This window comes from Hermetia illucens, chromosome 1 (genome assembly GCF_905115235.1).
Source record: "Hermetia illucens chromosome 1, iHerIll2.2.curated.20191125, whole genome shotgun sequence".
NCBI classification, from domain to species: domain Eukaryota; kingdom Metazoa; phylum Arthropoda; class Insecta; order Diptera; family Stratiomyidae; genus Hermetia; species Hermetia illucens.
In genome coordinates, this window is record NC_051849.1 from 186,413,086 (window position 1) to 186,429,679 (window position 16,594).

The 16,594-nt window shown below is 41.7% G+C and overlaps 1 protein-coding gene across 1 annotated transcript in view; it reads left to right on the forward strand.

Moving 5' to 3' along the window:
* Positions 1–16,594, forward strand: part of LOC119647024 (nephrin-like) — a 319,705-nt gene that overhangs the window by 238,659 nt on the left and 64,452 nt on the right. Inside the window, exons 3-6 of the mRNA XM_038047761.1 lie at positions 6,768–6,897; positions 7,099–7,213; positions 13,333–13,426; positions 14,527–14,640. Coding sequence (XP_037903689.1) covers positions 6,768–6,897; positions 7,099–7,213; positions 13,333–13,426; positions 14,527–14,640 — 453 coding nt within the window. The remainder of the gene's footprint in view (positions 1–6,767; positions 6,898–7,098; positions 7,214–13,332; positions 13,427–14,526; positions 14,641–16,594) is intronic.

Below are 16,594 nucleotides of genomic sequence, written 5' to 3' on the forward strand. Positions count from 1 at the left end.
GTACACGCTCGCGTTGATTTTCACGCCGGCCTCGCAGTTGATATGAGATGCCCCACCATACCGTGCAAGAAGTCAGATGGTGACGACGTTGAACTCGCGGAGCATTTTTTTGGCTTCATAACAATTGTGAGCATATACTCGATCACTTTGTCGGTTGAATTTTTCCTCGGTGGTAAACATTTTTTCATCGGAAAATAGAATTTTGCGATATTTTTCACCAGGAAGTCGTTGCAGAAGAGCAGCACACCGAGTTTACGGTATTTCCTTCAGTTTTGGCGTTACCATATGGCTAACACACCGCCGGTAAGCATCGAGACCGAGATCTTGTAAAATTCGACTCATACTTCGAGTTGAAACGCCAATTTCCGCGACATTCGTTTCTGCTTGCGGAGAGGATTACAACGAACACGCTCACGCACAACATGCACGACATTCGGGCGAAGTACGGAGCGCGGGCGCCCCTCCCGCGGCCTGTTAACCACATCAGCTGTTTCGATCGAGTTAATGTCCTAAAAACTAATCGTTCGTTTACCGGCAGCTTTTATAAGAAACTATGAATGTTTTTTGGCGTCTTCCCACATTGGTGCAATGCAATAATCGCAATTCTTTTTTCGTAGTTATCAAAATTCACCGTGTTTTCGTTCACGCGCTACTGACCTTCAAAAACTGAGAGTCTGGCCGAAGTGGTGTATGGTTAGGTACTCTCCGTGCACAGTGTTACCAATTTCGCTGGCCTAACATTTCTCGCTATACGCATCGACTGACAGAACTTATGGCTATACTATGTATATATTTCAACCGCCAGCTATCTGTCTCGACACTTTTGTACCAGTAAATATAAACACCGATTAGTTATAATAAAATTTTGTCTGAGAATTGAGGGGATCTTAAGTCCGCCATCCACTTGATGGCGGACCGGACCAGTTGGAAAGCAATATACTTCCTCGGTTATGGTCCGCGGAACCCTCATCCTTGAGCAAGCACCCAAAAAAATATGGCTTACGGCTTCGTCCAGGGCAGAGGCAACTCATGAAACGATGCCTCACTTCTGCCCTGGGAGTATTTGTTCGTATACTTTTCAGGATACTGAAATAAGTGTCGGGTAAATAGCTGAGATCGAAAATGATTAACATGTATCACAGTAAATCGGAACTATCGTATGTAACAAGCAATAATTAGAAAAAAAAACTCTAGAAACAAGATGACTTGAAGGAAATTGCGAAACAATTTAAAACGACCGCCGAAAAATACAGAGCAAAATTCATAACTTAAGGAATCAATTCTATAGTAAATTTAAAAAATGCAGAAATACAAGGTCCGATCAAAATAATGATGAGCAGTTCATACCAAGGTGGTTTTCTGAGCTGCTTGCAAAATATTCTTCATACTCTGCACGTATACCTTTAGCGTCCTTTGAGTAATTATGACTATCCTGTTAGATCAGAGGAGTATGGAGCTGGACGAATTTCTTCGATGGTAGCGAACGCAATAAAGTTATTGTATTTTTTCCAGTAGAGTGGATTGATATGGTGTAGAAAATATCGTCGAAGTTTCTTTTTTCCGTTGCCTACAAGCAAATTTCTGAAAACTTATGGTAAGTACTTTTCCGTGTACCACTTCGCTGTTACTTTTTGACCAGTTTCCAGAAGAACAGCAGCTACACCTTTAGCTCTGATGAAATAAATTGACATTATAACATTTGTTGCCTTGCCTTCACGAGCGGATTGACTCCTTCTGGGGTCCATACCATGGACTGCTGTTTGATTTCCAGATCGTACTTATAAAAACAAGCTTTTGTCGATGTTGCGAGAGTGGCCGTTTTTAGATCCGAACTTCGGAAGGAATTATTTAACGAAATGAACGCGTGGCTCTTTTTAAGCGTCATTTAAAACGCATGGAACCAATCCAGAAGATTTTTCCGTGTATCCCAGATAATGATAAAATATTCTTGACACAGCCATAGCTTTCAAGCCCAGTTCATTGGCAACCATTTCTTGTGTCAATCTGAGAACTTCGGTTAATGTAATATGATTGCTATCAATAATCCTTCGTGCAGTAGTAATATGACGCAGTTTTCATATAGGGTGCATTTTAATAATAATCGCTGGCGCAACAATCCAATTGGATCAGGGCCTTGAAGTGTGTTAGAGCACTTTATTCAAGACCGTAACAGTTCACTACAGGATTAAAGTACTTCATAGTAGGCAATGTGGTCAGCATTGCGCTCTCCCGAGATTATTACCCTGATTTGACTCAGTCGACTGGTATTCGACGTCAAATCACGATACGAATCCCGCTGCCACCAGTGAGCATTTTGACGATTACTAAAAATATATCCGAATAGCTGAGTGATTAGAGCATAAGGCTGTCGTACGGTAAGTCGCGGTTCAAATCTCACTGGTGGCAGAGTGATTTGTATCGTGATTTGGCGTCGGATACCAGTCGACTCAGCTGTAGAGATCCACCATGGAAAAATCGTCTGGAACATCAGCCGGACTCTCTAGGGCAGGACATTGCTAGGCTGATACAAATCAGCACGGGCAATGCCAGCAGACTGGTGAGAAATAAAGTCCATAGGGTTTACAGTCTGGCAAATCTGGCGGGGAGTTCTCGACAAATTCTCCTACTAACCTACCACCAGCGCCCTTTAGTTTTTAAGTAGATTGGATCGTTCGAGCCTAAATGCTTGGCACTTCTTGCTAGTATTAGGTAAAATCCGGCATCTGCCGAGATTGTGACAACCCGGAAAAAATGATAAATGCTAAATATCATAAAAAAAGAAACAAACGAAATCCGATAATCCTATCCCCAGAGCTGCAACAGTCTTAACAGTCAGTCCACAGTATCTTGTAACACCTGCGAAAAATGTATTTATTTGTACATTTGTGTAAAACAAAACCTTATTAAAATCGGTTTACTGTCTGTCAGTCCGTCTGTCTGTTTTTAGCATGTGGAAATCTTTAGAGAGATAGGTTTCGCACTGTATATGTTTTTCATCTCATATGCCAAGATGTCAATCATTCCCGAGATGACGAACGCAGCATCATATAAGTCAATCCTGAAGCTGAGCACACCCTTAGGGCTGTCCTCCTGTAGACTATACTCAGCTTGTTAGTGTTAACTGACATCTGTGGCGCCTATTTCCAAACAGGGGGGCATAGAGCAAGATCGAGGTCACTATCCTGGCTATAAGCAACCGAGAGGTATACCGTGGTCCTCCCACGTTCGGCACCACCGTTGCCAGGAGCATATTTGCAATGACTGCTTTGTGGCAAACATACTGTACTAGTTGCCTATAACTAAGCTCCCCGTCTATCATTACTCCCAAGTATTTGGTGGCCAGCTTGAATTGATGATATGATTTCCAGTTTGAATGCAGGAATAATTTCTTTTGCGGCACTTTGCGATGAGTACCGCTTCCGTTTTTTCTTCCGCAAGTGTCAGACCAGAACTCTCTAGCCAACCCTTAACAATACTGATTGCTTGCATGAGTGTAACTCAGCATCTTCGAGATGCTTTGCGACCACAATTCATGCTGTCGCCGTAACCCACCACCGTGGCTTCCTCCGGAAGGAGAAGATTAAGTTCATCGTTGTATATGACGTTCCACAGTAGTGGAGTGGGCCCAATACAGTGCCGGGACATCAATGTCACACGAAAGCCTGCTTACGTCCCCTACATGCATGTTTTTTAGAAACGGTATAATCGATATAACCGGTATAATCGATTCACTCCAAATTTGGTATGAAATTGAAAACTGTGAACTCCCACGAATACAGTGAGTTACATCGTTCTACCGGAGTTGCATCTCTTTAGGATACGTACCACAGTCCTGGAGGCAGGACTGGTTTTCATACAAAAAGCAGGCAGGCGCGGTCATGAGTCCGCGAAGGACTTTCGACCAATCAACCTGACCTCGTTCGTGCTGAAAACCCTAGAGCGCGTCCTCGACATTCACTTAACGACGGTTATGGAGAGAACGCCTTCCTCTATTCCCCCCCCCCCCCCCCTAAGTGCCTACCTCAAAGGAAAATCCACAAAAACCGCCCTCCACGAGGTATTTGGTACGGTTGAGCGGTCGCTACCGTACAAGCAGTATACCCTAGCTGCCTTGACCGGTATTGGGTTGGAGTGGTATCTCATGCATTGGATTATATCCATGCTAAGTACCAGGATAATCCAGTCGGATCTGGGAGGCAACCACTTGACCAGAGCTGTGAACAGAGGCACGCCATCTTACCGGTGCTCTGGTTAAAAGTAATGGACGAAATTTTACGTAAATCGGGCAGCACCAGGGTGCGAGTGGTGGAGTATGCCGATGACTTGGTGAGATTAGTATCAGGGATGTTTTTGTCCATTATGAGCGACATCATGGAAGAAGCATTGCAAAAGTTGTGCCTGTGGGCCGCAAGATGTGGACTCAGCATAAACCCAACAAAAATGCAACTGATGCTATTCACCACCAAGACAAGGATACCTGAATTCCATCTACCACGGCTCAATAAACAAAGATTGGTTCTTTCCTCTAATGTAAAGTATCTGGGTGTAATCCTGGATCCAAAGCTAAATTGGAGATTGAACATAGAACTGAGGGTTAAGAAGGCCTGTATAGCCTTCTATGCCTGCAAGAGAACCTTTGCAAAGAAATGGGGCTCTGGCCGAGGATGGTTCTCTGGATGTACACCGCTGTAGTGCGTCCGATCCTAACATACGGCGTAACGTATGGTGGCAGGCTTTGAGAAAAAAATTCAATAAGGTGAAGCTTAATCGGATTCAAAGAACCGCGTGTGCAGATGCTACTAAGGCTCTGCAGGCCCGGCAGATGCTCTCAATGTACTCCTTCATCTCCTCCTCCGAGTCCTCCACATTAAATACGTTGCAACGTGCATTGCATCAAAATACGTGAGTCCAGATGCTTGGCAGCGAAGTCCATCGGCCACAGCAACATCCTAGACGAAGTAGCTCGGAAAATCGGCTCTGCTCTTGGCAGCTCCTCGAAAAGGAAATATGCTGCGTACAAGTAAATTAATCTTCTCATGGACTCGTCGGACGGCAATGCATAAAAAAATATATATCGCTAAATGGAAATAAGGCAAGAAAAGCAGCAAATCCGCTGAAGAATTGATTATTGTCATGATCAATGGTATAACCACCGGTGCCCGGTCTAGGCCTACCTTTATCAAGGAACATCCTAGTTTTGCGACGAACTCCACCAGATCGGTATAAGTAGCTGCTGGGCATCTTTGTGAACGCCATCGTCCCAATCAAGACAGAGTTTGCAAAATATTATTCTTCTGTAAATATTTCTACTATACACTTTCCGGATTGGACCATCTACACTCATGCGGATTAAGCGATCCGTCCATTATATCTTATTGTGCCGGATTTAATTCATAACTAAAGGGTCCAAATATCACTTACAAATTCCTTCATCAAATGAGCTACGTCCATCGTTCTGTATACGACTTTCATAAAACCTCTACGTGGGCCATAGGGCATTTTCTCTATTGTATCTATCTATCACTGGCAATGCCCCAATGGCCCCAACCAAGTTCTTTATTTATTTCTGTATAAGGTCAGAGTACTCCGGTTACATGATGCAGACATGATTTAATAAAAGCTTAGAGCTGTGGAATAGCAGTGGTCATTACATATCCTGCTCCCATATACATAGTAGCACAGACAGAATATTTGCACATTCTAGCTACTTTATGATTCGGACGAAGGGTCAAAGATGTATGTAATATTGCCGGAGTTCCGCAGGGATCTGTTCTGGGTCCTCTGCTATGGAGCTTAATATATGATGGCGTTTTATGGCTTCCTGTAGCTAAGTAAGCCGTTCTCGTCGGATTTGCAGATGATGTTGGAGAGGTTATAACATCCAATCACCCCGACGAAGTGGCGATATATACGAACGAGGCTATACGGTACGGAAACGTCTCACCGTAGGGTCGAAGCTCTCAGTGTACAAGACTATGATCTTGCCAGTCCTCATGTATTCCTCGGAAACTTGGGTTCTTAGCAAGAAAAATTGCGAACTCTTGGCTGCGTTCGAGAGAAGAATCCTCCGAAGAATTTTTGGCTCCCTACATGAGGATGGACGATTCCGTAGCCTACATAATGACGAAATCTATGAGCGATACCATGACCGCCCGGTTGTGGATAAAATCCGGCTGAATAGGTTACGGTGGGCGGGTCACTTAATCCGTATGGATGAGGATGATCCCACCCGAAAAGTCTATAAGGGCAATATCTATTGTCTCCAATTAAAAAACTCGTCACCGAACTCTTTTCCGAAAAAGATCCAGACTAAGACCACCAAAATTACATAAATGAAATTATTCACATCCCCATAGCACATCCACAATTATGCATTCTCCATACCCCGAAGTGCTTTCCAAATCGCGATAATGAGCGCATCCCTTTCGCAGGAAAAAGGATATGATGGGCAGACAAAGGTACAAACAAACACGTTAATAGGCTTCCACAAAAAAACTCTACAAATTAATATTTACCCAACTTTTGTGTACATAAGCACGGAAAAGCTTGTTTGTAACAATTACACAACGGCATACCCTGTCTTCGCCAACTTTCGTTATCAAAGAAGAAAGACATATTTCAGTGAAAAGCATTAATTAAAATTGCATTAATTACATTTTTATTTTTTTTGCCCACCATCTCAATATACGTCTCTTGTGCAATCTCAATTAACACAGCACATTTTTCCGTCAGTATTAACATCATTCTCCACCTTTTTCAAATTACAGTAAGAACGATAGACATCGAAGCAGTCGAAGGAAAGAAAATCTCATTACCGTGCCCGTTAGTTGCACCGTCGCGGGATAAAGTCTACATGGTCCTTTGGTTTCGAGACGATGCTGGTATTCCACTCTACAGGTGATTGAGAGCTCCTACCTATATAGCGTATATATAAAGTTTCCGTCTTTTTTTATGACGTAGGGTGACCTACTTTCTCATCTTTGACTTTCGAAACTATCTATCTCTTCAGTTGCCTTTAAATTATTCTGACGAGATAATATTCCATCTTCACAGAATTTTTTTCTAGCGATGAAATTTCTTATCATTTTATGTTTATAGTTTTGACGTGAGAGGAAAGCCCCTGGTGCAAGGAAAGCATTGGTCAGCGCCTGAAATTTTTGGTAATCGTGCTAAATTCAATGCAGACCTGGACCCAGCTGCGTTGGAACTAGATGTAAGTATATTCACAAATATTAACTAAGCTAAGCTCTTAGATATTTGATTTATACATACGCTAAGAGAATTGGTCGATTTAAACAAATACTCCTACGTTCTTCGCTGTCTAGCCTTTGTCCCGCTCACAAGTGAGGTCGGCTCGTCGTGATCGATTGCCCCAATTTATTCTTTCAAAGGCCTGATAATATACGGTCGCGATTAGTCCAATTCCTCATCCAACATTTCAAGGCACCATTGATTCGGCCGACCTTTGGTCGCTTACCGTCGACTTCAACGTTCAGACTAATCTTGGTAGGCGAACTCTCGTTAGCATGAATTACGTGACCACGATCGATGTAACCTGTAACGACTAAATCGATCCCAACAAAATTTGGTGGACAGATGGGAACTAAATCCCACGCATACAGTGAGTGACATAAATTTAAGTGGAGTTTAAAGGGGGCTCCCCATATATGCAAAGTGGGGATTTAAAAATATTTTTCACCGGATATAGTCGTGTGGGGTATCAAATGAAAGGTATCAGTTAGTACTTCCCGAAACTGACATTAGTGAATTGCAAAGTGCGCGAGTAAGGAGTCAAAATGCACGCACTTAAAGTGAGGCAGAACTCATTTTCAGAAACTATCTAACCCAGAAATTCCATAAAAAGTCAGGATGGTGCGCTTAAATGAAATTTAGGCCTCAAAATATGTACCATTTAGATATCTGTTTAAATAAACTTACTAATAGTATATTAATAACATTTAGAAAATTTACTTAACCCCCAACCAACTTTTAGAAATTGACTAAAAACCCGCCTTAAGTTCATCCTAGGAGTACTAAATGTTGCACCGGCACAGAAGACAGTCTCATGCATACGCATGCTATTGGCTGATAGCATTGACCCGGGATATTTAAATCGCTCAGTTCTGGGCAGGTTACTGCCATTGACAGAAGTTTGCAAAGGTACTGGTGGAAAAGAGTCTAAAACTTTAGTGATAAGTCTGTGTTGCCAAACGGAGCCAAATACTTTTTTTCATATCAAGAAGGCAGGATGCTTTGCGGCTGGTGGCGCATAAAAAGTTCGTTTTGAGTGTGTGTCATGGTCGACCGAATAATGTGTGCGGTTTCGCAGCGCTCGTCAATCAGTGATTTTATGGCCCGTTTAAGAATCTTAGCGGCAAGATAGAGATAGGTCTATAGCTATCTGGTATCAAATGATCTTTTTGTCGGAAATAGGAGCTATCTATCTTGCGAAAAAATGGGCATTTAGGAATTTTGAATAACCCATCAAGTTTGTCTATTAGATTAGCTTCCAAAAATTTGGTACTAGAGGCATTGTCAGAAGCGAAAAAGGCATTCAGGTAGTTACGAAGTGGAAGCTGGTTGCCAGGATATGACTCAAAATATGGTGTTGTGAGCAGAGAAGAAATAATGGGGCAACATTCTGTTCCACTTCTTGAGTGTGGAGATGTAGTGTTATCTGGTAGGAACTGAGTAAGTGGTTGGCCAGTTGCTAATCTTTCTCCAGAGAAAAAATGTTCTGATGAAGAATTTGCTGGACAGGTTTGTATTAGATCACGATGGGTGTGCGGGCTGAGTTCGATTCTTGAAAGACGACCGTATAGGTGTTCTGCATAGAAACTTCTCTGGGGAATGTAGCTATCCAGATTGTAAAGTTCCTAATTGAGGGGGAAACAAAGTTGACCGCATCCGCTTTTAAAAAGCCTTGCTCTTTAAGGCGGATATCTGGTAGAATGCCGTCAAGAAGCGAGATTCGATTTTTGTAGTTGAGAGTTCGTTGGGCATTAGCCGTTTGCATGTTCTCTTAACTCCATCGGTATATTATTCAACTGCCAGATCAATTGTTTCGTTGGTTGGGAAGTTGAATTTGAGTGAAGGAAGTTGACGACTGGTTGATTAATTTCTAGTTAACTCTTTGGTAATCCGCTAGAGTCTGATATTTGGGTTGATAGTACAAACAGGGATATTGAGTACGAAAACGACTGCATCGTGATCGCTGATACCTGGAATCGTTTTAAGGAAAGGTGTTAAGACTTGGGACCAGAGTTTATTGTTTCGTAATCAGAAAATATAGAATATAGAAACAAAAGTGGAAAAATTGGTGTGTAGGAAAGTTTGTCGGAGGCGAGGATCGCTGTGCTTCCAACAAAACTATTGTCACTTCGGTGAACTGCTCTAATAAGTTTAAAGTCTTGAAAGGACAGTTTGAAATAAATCCTGTTTTCACATAGGAGAACGATGTTAAGCTTATGATTTTGGAGAAAAAGTTGAAACTCGTGCCAGGGGGTCGTAAAAACCCGGACCTGAAGACCATGATCGAGAGGGAGAATGCACGACGGAATGCATTTTCAATTGATGTTTCTCCTACATCAGATACTCAATCAGGTGCGGCCTTTGGGGCTGCCATCCGATTTTTTAGGGTTTAAAGGGGAAGGAAGGAATCAAAGAGAATTTCTCTTCCTGTTCATGTTTGAACAAATAATATAATAATCAAATCTAAAGATAAATATGCAACATAACTTAAAATACAAGAAGACACACAATGGTTTACCTACTTACCTGACGTTTATCTGACTCTAGCTAGAGCTGGGCAATCGCAAAGGGAGTGCCTGAGGGTCTTCCCTTCTTCCCTGTAGCTTTGGCAATGCAAATTGTAGAGTATGCCGAGCCTGGTGACAGGGTCCTCTATGGGCCAGTACCCCGTGCAGGCCGCCGTAATCTTGTATGTATTTGCACGCATCTCGCACAGGAGCTCTAATGATTGGGGTTTTATTATAAGCGGGCCAAAATCTCCTTCGCCATCTGAGGTCCGCGGCTGCTAAGTAGTGCGAGTAGACTCCGCCCTTAACAGTCTCCAGCGGGACACAGACCGTACCTACGGAAGTACTGCCAAGAGTAGAGGTTGCTTCCAAGGGATATATTTTTCTTTTTTAAATAATACTTGCCCGCGCACAACCTCAAAGAACTTAAACTCTAAGTAAGGCCTACAATTTCAAGTACTACATATATAGTAATTCATTTTGTATCATAAATGGTGTGGATGGATGTAAATGTCCCTCCATAATTGCAAGTTTAATCTTAGTCATTTCATTACACACTTCATGCCCCATTCATGACATATGCTGCACTAGCGGTCAACAATTTTGAAATGGAGACATACATTAAATATTCAGGAGTTAAGAATCGATCAACTTTCAAGAACGAAACCCCTAAAAACAACCCTTATTCATGTCACCATAAGCATTTATTAACGACACTGACTCCAATTCGTATTGCAATCAAAGTCTAGTTTTTATAAATAAAATTGAATTTGTGATTATGCCAGCTTCAGAGCCTATGCAACGTCGGAGTTGAAATGTTTCCTCATTGTATTTACGTTTTAATAATAGTAAAATAAGATCTTCAGGCGCTTTCAGATCACCATACACTTAGTATAACAGCTTTATAAAATCCCCGAGTTCCTTCTTGTCGAAAGATAGTAACTCAATGAACTTATTAAACTTATGATAGTTTGGAATAGCCCTTGTTCTCGGACATTCAAAGCAAATTGAATGCTGAGCACGATTCACGTGAGACAATATTTGGATCCTTCTGACCTTGGCGTTTGCGGGAGATAACGCCCTTTGTTTATCTTTCTTCAATCATTAGCTGGTCCAATCAACAACAAATCAATTTCCTTTGACTCAAGGACCACTGCAAATTCATGCGAAGCGTCTATTATCATTTCCTGAATTGGACATCAAAGTACACTCAGAAGACAAAATATAATACAATAATGAATAATAATATAGTCTCCCTTCCGTTTAGAGCACACTCCCGAATAAATTTTGTCTCAACTTATATAACCTGCACTTTCCGGAATCACTATCACTCACTGTCACCACCCAACGATTGTGCAACAACTTTTGCATAAGATCGGCTGGGCTCTAAACAGCTTTTCCAGATATAAATCTCCAGGCCCAGATCGCATAATGTCTGTCATGCCGCAAAAGCAGCAGGAAAGCAGCGTGCAGTGCCGTCAGACTATGTGAGTCCGAATGCTGAGCAACGAAGTCCTACGGCCACAGCAACATCCTTGACGAAGTACTTCGGGAAATCTGGGCATTCCCCACGGACTATGCCACACGCAAGCTGAACTTCACGAGAAACTTTGCTGTGGGCTTTTCAACCAGGGCAAAGTGGAAGACCGGCCGCGTGTTGCAAGGTTATGGCTGAGTATGCTTTACCGACGTATCAAAGATGGCCCGTGGAGTCGGCGCGGGGGTTTTCTCGAATACACACAGTGTATCCATTTAAACCGACAGCCAAGCGGCTATCAAGGGGACATCTTCCAGGCTGGTGGGGCAATGCAGAGACGCGCTGAACCGTCTGGGCGGTACGCTCAAGGTCACCCTCCTCTGGGTTCCTGGACATAAGAACAAAGAGGGGAATGAGCAGGCTGATGGATTAGCCAAGCGAGGCTCCGCTCTTGGCAGTCCTTCGGTTAATACAGTCATTGTTTCGCTGGTAGCTGTTAGGGCCGGAGTCTACTCGCACTACCTAGCAGGCGCGGGCCTTAGATAGCGAATGTTTACGAAATGTGCCAAGTCAAGGAGAATTTGGCCAGCTTATAACATAGCCCGATCACGAGAGTTCCTGTGTCAGACGCGTGCAAATGCATTCAAGATTACGGCGGTATGCACTGTCCCATAGGGGATCATGCCACCAGGCTCGGCATATCCTACAATTCGCATTGCCGAAGCTACGGGGAAGGAAGGGAAACCCTCATGCACTTTCTCTGCGAGTGCCCAGCTCTAGCTAGAGTCAGGCTACGGACATTGGGTAAACCATTCTTTGGGGACCTCAAAGAGTTTTCTAGCTGGGTGGGAGAGCTGCTTTCCTTCGTGAATGCTACGGGCTGGCGCTGAGGATCCGAGCCGGCTAGACTCTGTTTCCCTACTCCCATAACAGCAGTCACGGTCTTAGGAGTTTGTGGCATCAAAACGGCGCACCACAGCGCTAATTGGACTCCTCGGAGCGGCCACTGATACCTACCCCTTTCCAAAAACTCCTTAATTTCAGTTGACGACCGCGGCACCTAGCTCAATCTTTCCAGGTATCACCAAAGTTGCTTTGGTTGACCACGACCTTGAACTTTAAATTCAACTTCGGTAGCGACAATAACAAAAACTGCCTTGAATTTTTGTATGCTTCGTACAGGCCTCATTACAACAACAAAGTCCATTAGCATTTGCTTGCATTCCACCTTAAACAAATGTTTAAAATGTGTATAATAATATGCAGCATGGGCAACCATATGTGAAAGCGAAAGGTCAATGATCATTTCGGTAGGTTAGGAAATTACCATGTGAAAATATAAAATATTTTAATGAAAGTGGTTTTAGAGTTTTTGGAAAAGGTACAAAGTGATTTTATAAACAAAATTATAAAAAGGGAAAGTAAATTGATCATTTTAGTTATTATTTTCTTTTAAATATAAATGACTCTCGGGGTGGAAATTAGGACCCCGAAATGAGTCTATTAGAGAAGCTCGGGGGTGACACAACGTGAGAAAAAAGAGAAAGTTGTATATTAGTAAATGCATTCTCTCATCAGCTTGTCACCAGACAATGCGAACAAAATGTTGCACATGCCGCAAAGCCGAGGACACTACAATATGGCTGATAGCAACAGAAACGATTTTCGCCTTATTCGCAATTGAGGCTTTGGGGCATTTGGAGAACCGTTTGTTCGCTTTATTAATACAAGTAGACAATAGGAACCAGAATGTTAAAGACTTAAGCTCCTTTTATGAAGAATTCAAATTGTGGAGCCAGCTATTCACTTCATTAATGTTGAGCACTACGAAAGCGGAACCTAAGAAAGAATTGAACGGCTAGAAGTTGATGATTATATAGAAGAAAACTACTTCCCGAAATTGGATTCATACTGATAACTAAAACAACTAATTTTCCCATTCTATTCTTAGAAGTCGGTAATGAAAAGGGAAAAATTATATTTATGAAATAAAAAAATATTTTCCACCAAATAATAATTTTTTTTCAGTTTTTAATATCTAATTTTAAAATATTGACTGTTTCACATATAAAGTATAACATAATATGTTTTTCGTAGAATATAAAACGTCACGATCAAGGAATCTATAGATGTCGTGTTGATTTTCGAACTAGCCAAACTCAGAGCTTCCGATATAATGTCACCGTTATAAGTAAGTAGCTAGCAAAATCAAACTAAACCAAAAGGCAGTATCCCAACCATCCTTTCTTCTACGCTAAAGGGTCTTCATATGTACACATACCTATATACATATGACAATAAATTTAATAGTCCCCTAACTAGCCGCACTGCTGTATAGTACTAATTTCATTATCAATAATTTCATTTTTAGCACTTGGCATTTAATGACTTGAGCTGTGAGGCCATGCAAAAAATCAAAAATGAAATGTTTGGTCTCCTACTTTTCCGCTTATAACTATGAAGAGAATCCTTTCAATTTCTTTCTGTATAAATTAATTTACAGAAACATTCACGTCCACTGCAACCTCCCACCAAGCAAATATAATTACGCAGCCAGCATTTGATTTGTATACTTTCAGGAGCTGAAGTGTGTTTTGCGTTCCTTTCATGCTTTCTAGCATTTCCTTTCGTAATAGAGTCATTCGGTGGCATTCTGCGGTCGTAAATTTGTTTTAAATGCCAGGCAATTTCGACTGTACTGAATTCAAGTCAACTAAACTCGGCACAACCTCTGGCATTCAATGCATGGCGCGGCCAGCCGAAATATGCCCCAACTTCAAGTGCCTTCAGCTTTAGCCTTGATAGGCCATGTCCTGCTCCATTCTATTCGTCTCCTCGGATGCCAGGGATGGGATGCACCACCAAGAGTATCGACACGTGCTGAGCTACTCAGGATCCCAGCTAACGAGCTAACTATTCTCTTTAAGCACCAACCATCACCTGTTACACATCAAACCATGATGATCCTAATGCATGCAAAGGAGTAAGTGCATCTCTAATCCCCTTCAGTAAATAACTTCACTTTCTAAGCATCCTTCGAGTGCTGAACGAACCCTCATCTCAATCAGATGCTTGAACCTCCCCTGGAACAGATTATATAATAATGCGGATTTTTCGAAAGAGAACGATACCCCTATTAGTATGTGCTAGTATTCCTAGCTCTCGTCCTGGAAACATGCTGAACATTGAATTGCTGATTTATTAGGCACGCAGAACAACCCTTTAGCGTTGAATAAGGAAGTTACCAGCTTGAAGCTGCGCCACATTAACTTTATGACAACTTAATTACAGTTCCGCCGGAGCACCCCATCGTCCTGGATCGCTGGGGACGTCAGTTAAATGAAACCATGCTGGGTCCACTGGAGGAGGGGGATGATCTAATGCTTACGTGTCGTGTAATTGGAGGTAAGTTCTTGTTTTTGCATCACTTGTAAGTGCGCCATGAGTTCGAGGATAATTTTGCACTGTTTGGGAACTGCATGGGCTCTTTCTAGTCAGTCTTTTGTTCTGTTGCGCTTGTGGGCACAAGTTGTATTATTTATTTGTATATTCATTTGTTTGCTTATGAAGTTATTCTGAATTTCTATTTTGAACGGTTGCTTCAAGGCATCCTAGGAGGGAGAGGACATTAAATAATATAACATCCTGACTCTTGTTTGGTTTGGAATTTTAGTGAAATCATCAGTGTTATGAATAGAAGACTCTAACCTTATGTGGACACAGCCTTTTGTTAGATATTTGATATCTTCCATGTTTTGTTGTTTGATTGAAATAACTTAGGTTTTATTACTAATACTTCCTTCATTTCTCTACACCTTTTCTGGTTATTCAACATATCATGGTAATGGTATTGTTGTTGATTCATTTGTAGTAGCATCATGTGCACATTCATCCTGTCGATTGTGTAAGATGTTGAGGGAAATCCAGGAATTCCAAACTGATGTTACATATTCGGAAAATCAACCGAACGAAGTAATTTGAGATGAATTCCTCAGGCTGGGAATAATAGCCTTTGCTTCCAATTGCAGATTTCTGAAACTATGTATGTAAGAGTATCCACCAAACAATGAAATTAAAAATTGTTTAGCTTGTTCTACTACTATATAACACAAATTTCAAATCCTTAACCAGTCAGGTTGAAATCTATGCTTTTAGCAAAATTTAATACTTATTAAAATGTAAGATACACGTTTTACCATAATATTCTTTTAGAATCCATCCCAATGTTGTTAATTATATAAAAATATTAATTAATCCCATATGTAAGTGTGAGGGAACCCTAGGTATGATCGATTGTAAAATGGGGTTGATTAGCTTTCAAGTATCCACGTGGCTAAAGTTCCATTTATTTATAATTTTTGGTGAACTAGATTATTCACACCGCCAAGTTAGATTTCTTCTTTCTAATCTAAACCCCCGAAAAGCTGTTGGATTATCTAGAGCTCGCCGTCCCAATATCAACATGACCGACGTCACGGGATTTTTTACAGAATTACTCTGTAGACAAGACAGGCTACACACTGAGTTATACCCCTATTGTCTATCTATTTATCAGTCAACTCAAAGTAAAAATGGCATCACCATCACAATCTATGACGAGGCCAACCAATTAAGATCGTTAAGATCGGTTGACCTTTTTTTAAACCACCTCGATCTTGTGACTGCCTTCTCTAATTAGCGAATCCAAATAAAAAGACGCTCTTCGGTTGAACGGATTTCCCCCAACATTTCCTCTGTTTTCCTGATGAACTTTGACTTCATCAGCCTGGTATAGTTCTCTTAAACTAATAATGTACGGCAGCATAACTTCCTTTTTTAAAATGCGCGCCATTCATTCGGTTGATATTGTAACGGAGAGCTAGTGGTCTCTTTCAAGAGCCGAGACTATAAAGTTTTGTCCCGACACAATTCAGCCGTCATCATACGTTGGCTTAAGGCTCATGGCACAAATTCTGATATATAAGTTGAGTTTATAATTGATCCTATGCAATATTTACAGGACTTGAGAAATAATCCAATCCGAAAATTATGCGGACCCTCTAATACGAACATCTTTCATTTCATTACAACCCCTCGAGAAAATCGCCGCCTGAGAAGGATCACGTCCTCCTTCCTTCATCTCTTTAGGTCCCCCTCCTCCGTTCAGCATCATCCCCGCTTGAGAATAGTAGGTATAATAGATAAGTGTCCGAAGTCACTCCTAAAAGTGCAAAAAATGTTGAGTTGCACCGTTTTGGTGCCAAAAACCCCTAAGATCATGACTGCTCTGGGAAGGAAAAGGGGAGTAGAGTCCATCTGACTCGGACCTTGACGCTAGCTCATAGCGTTCACGAAGGATAGCAGTTCAACATTCTACAAA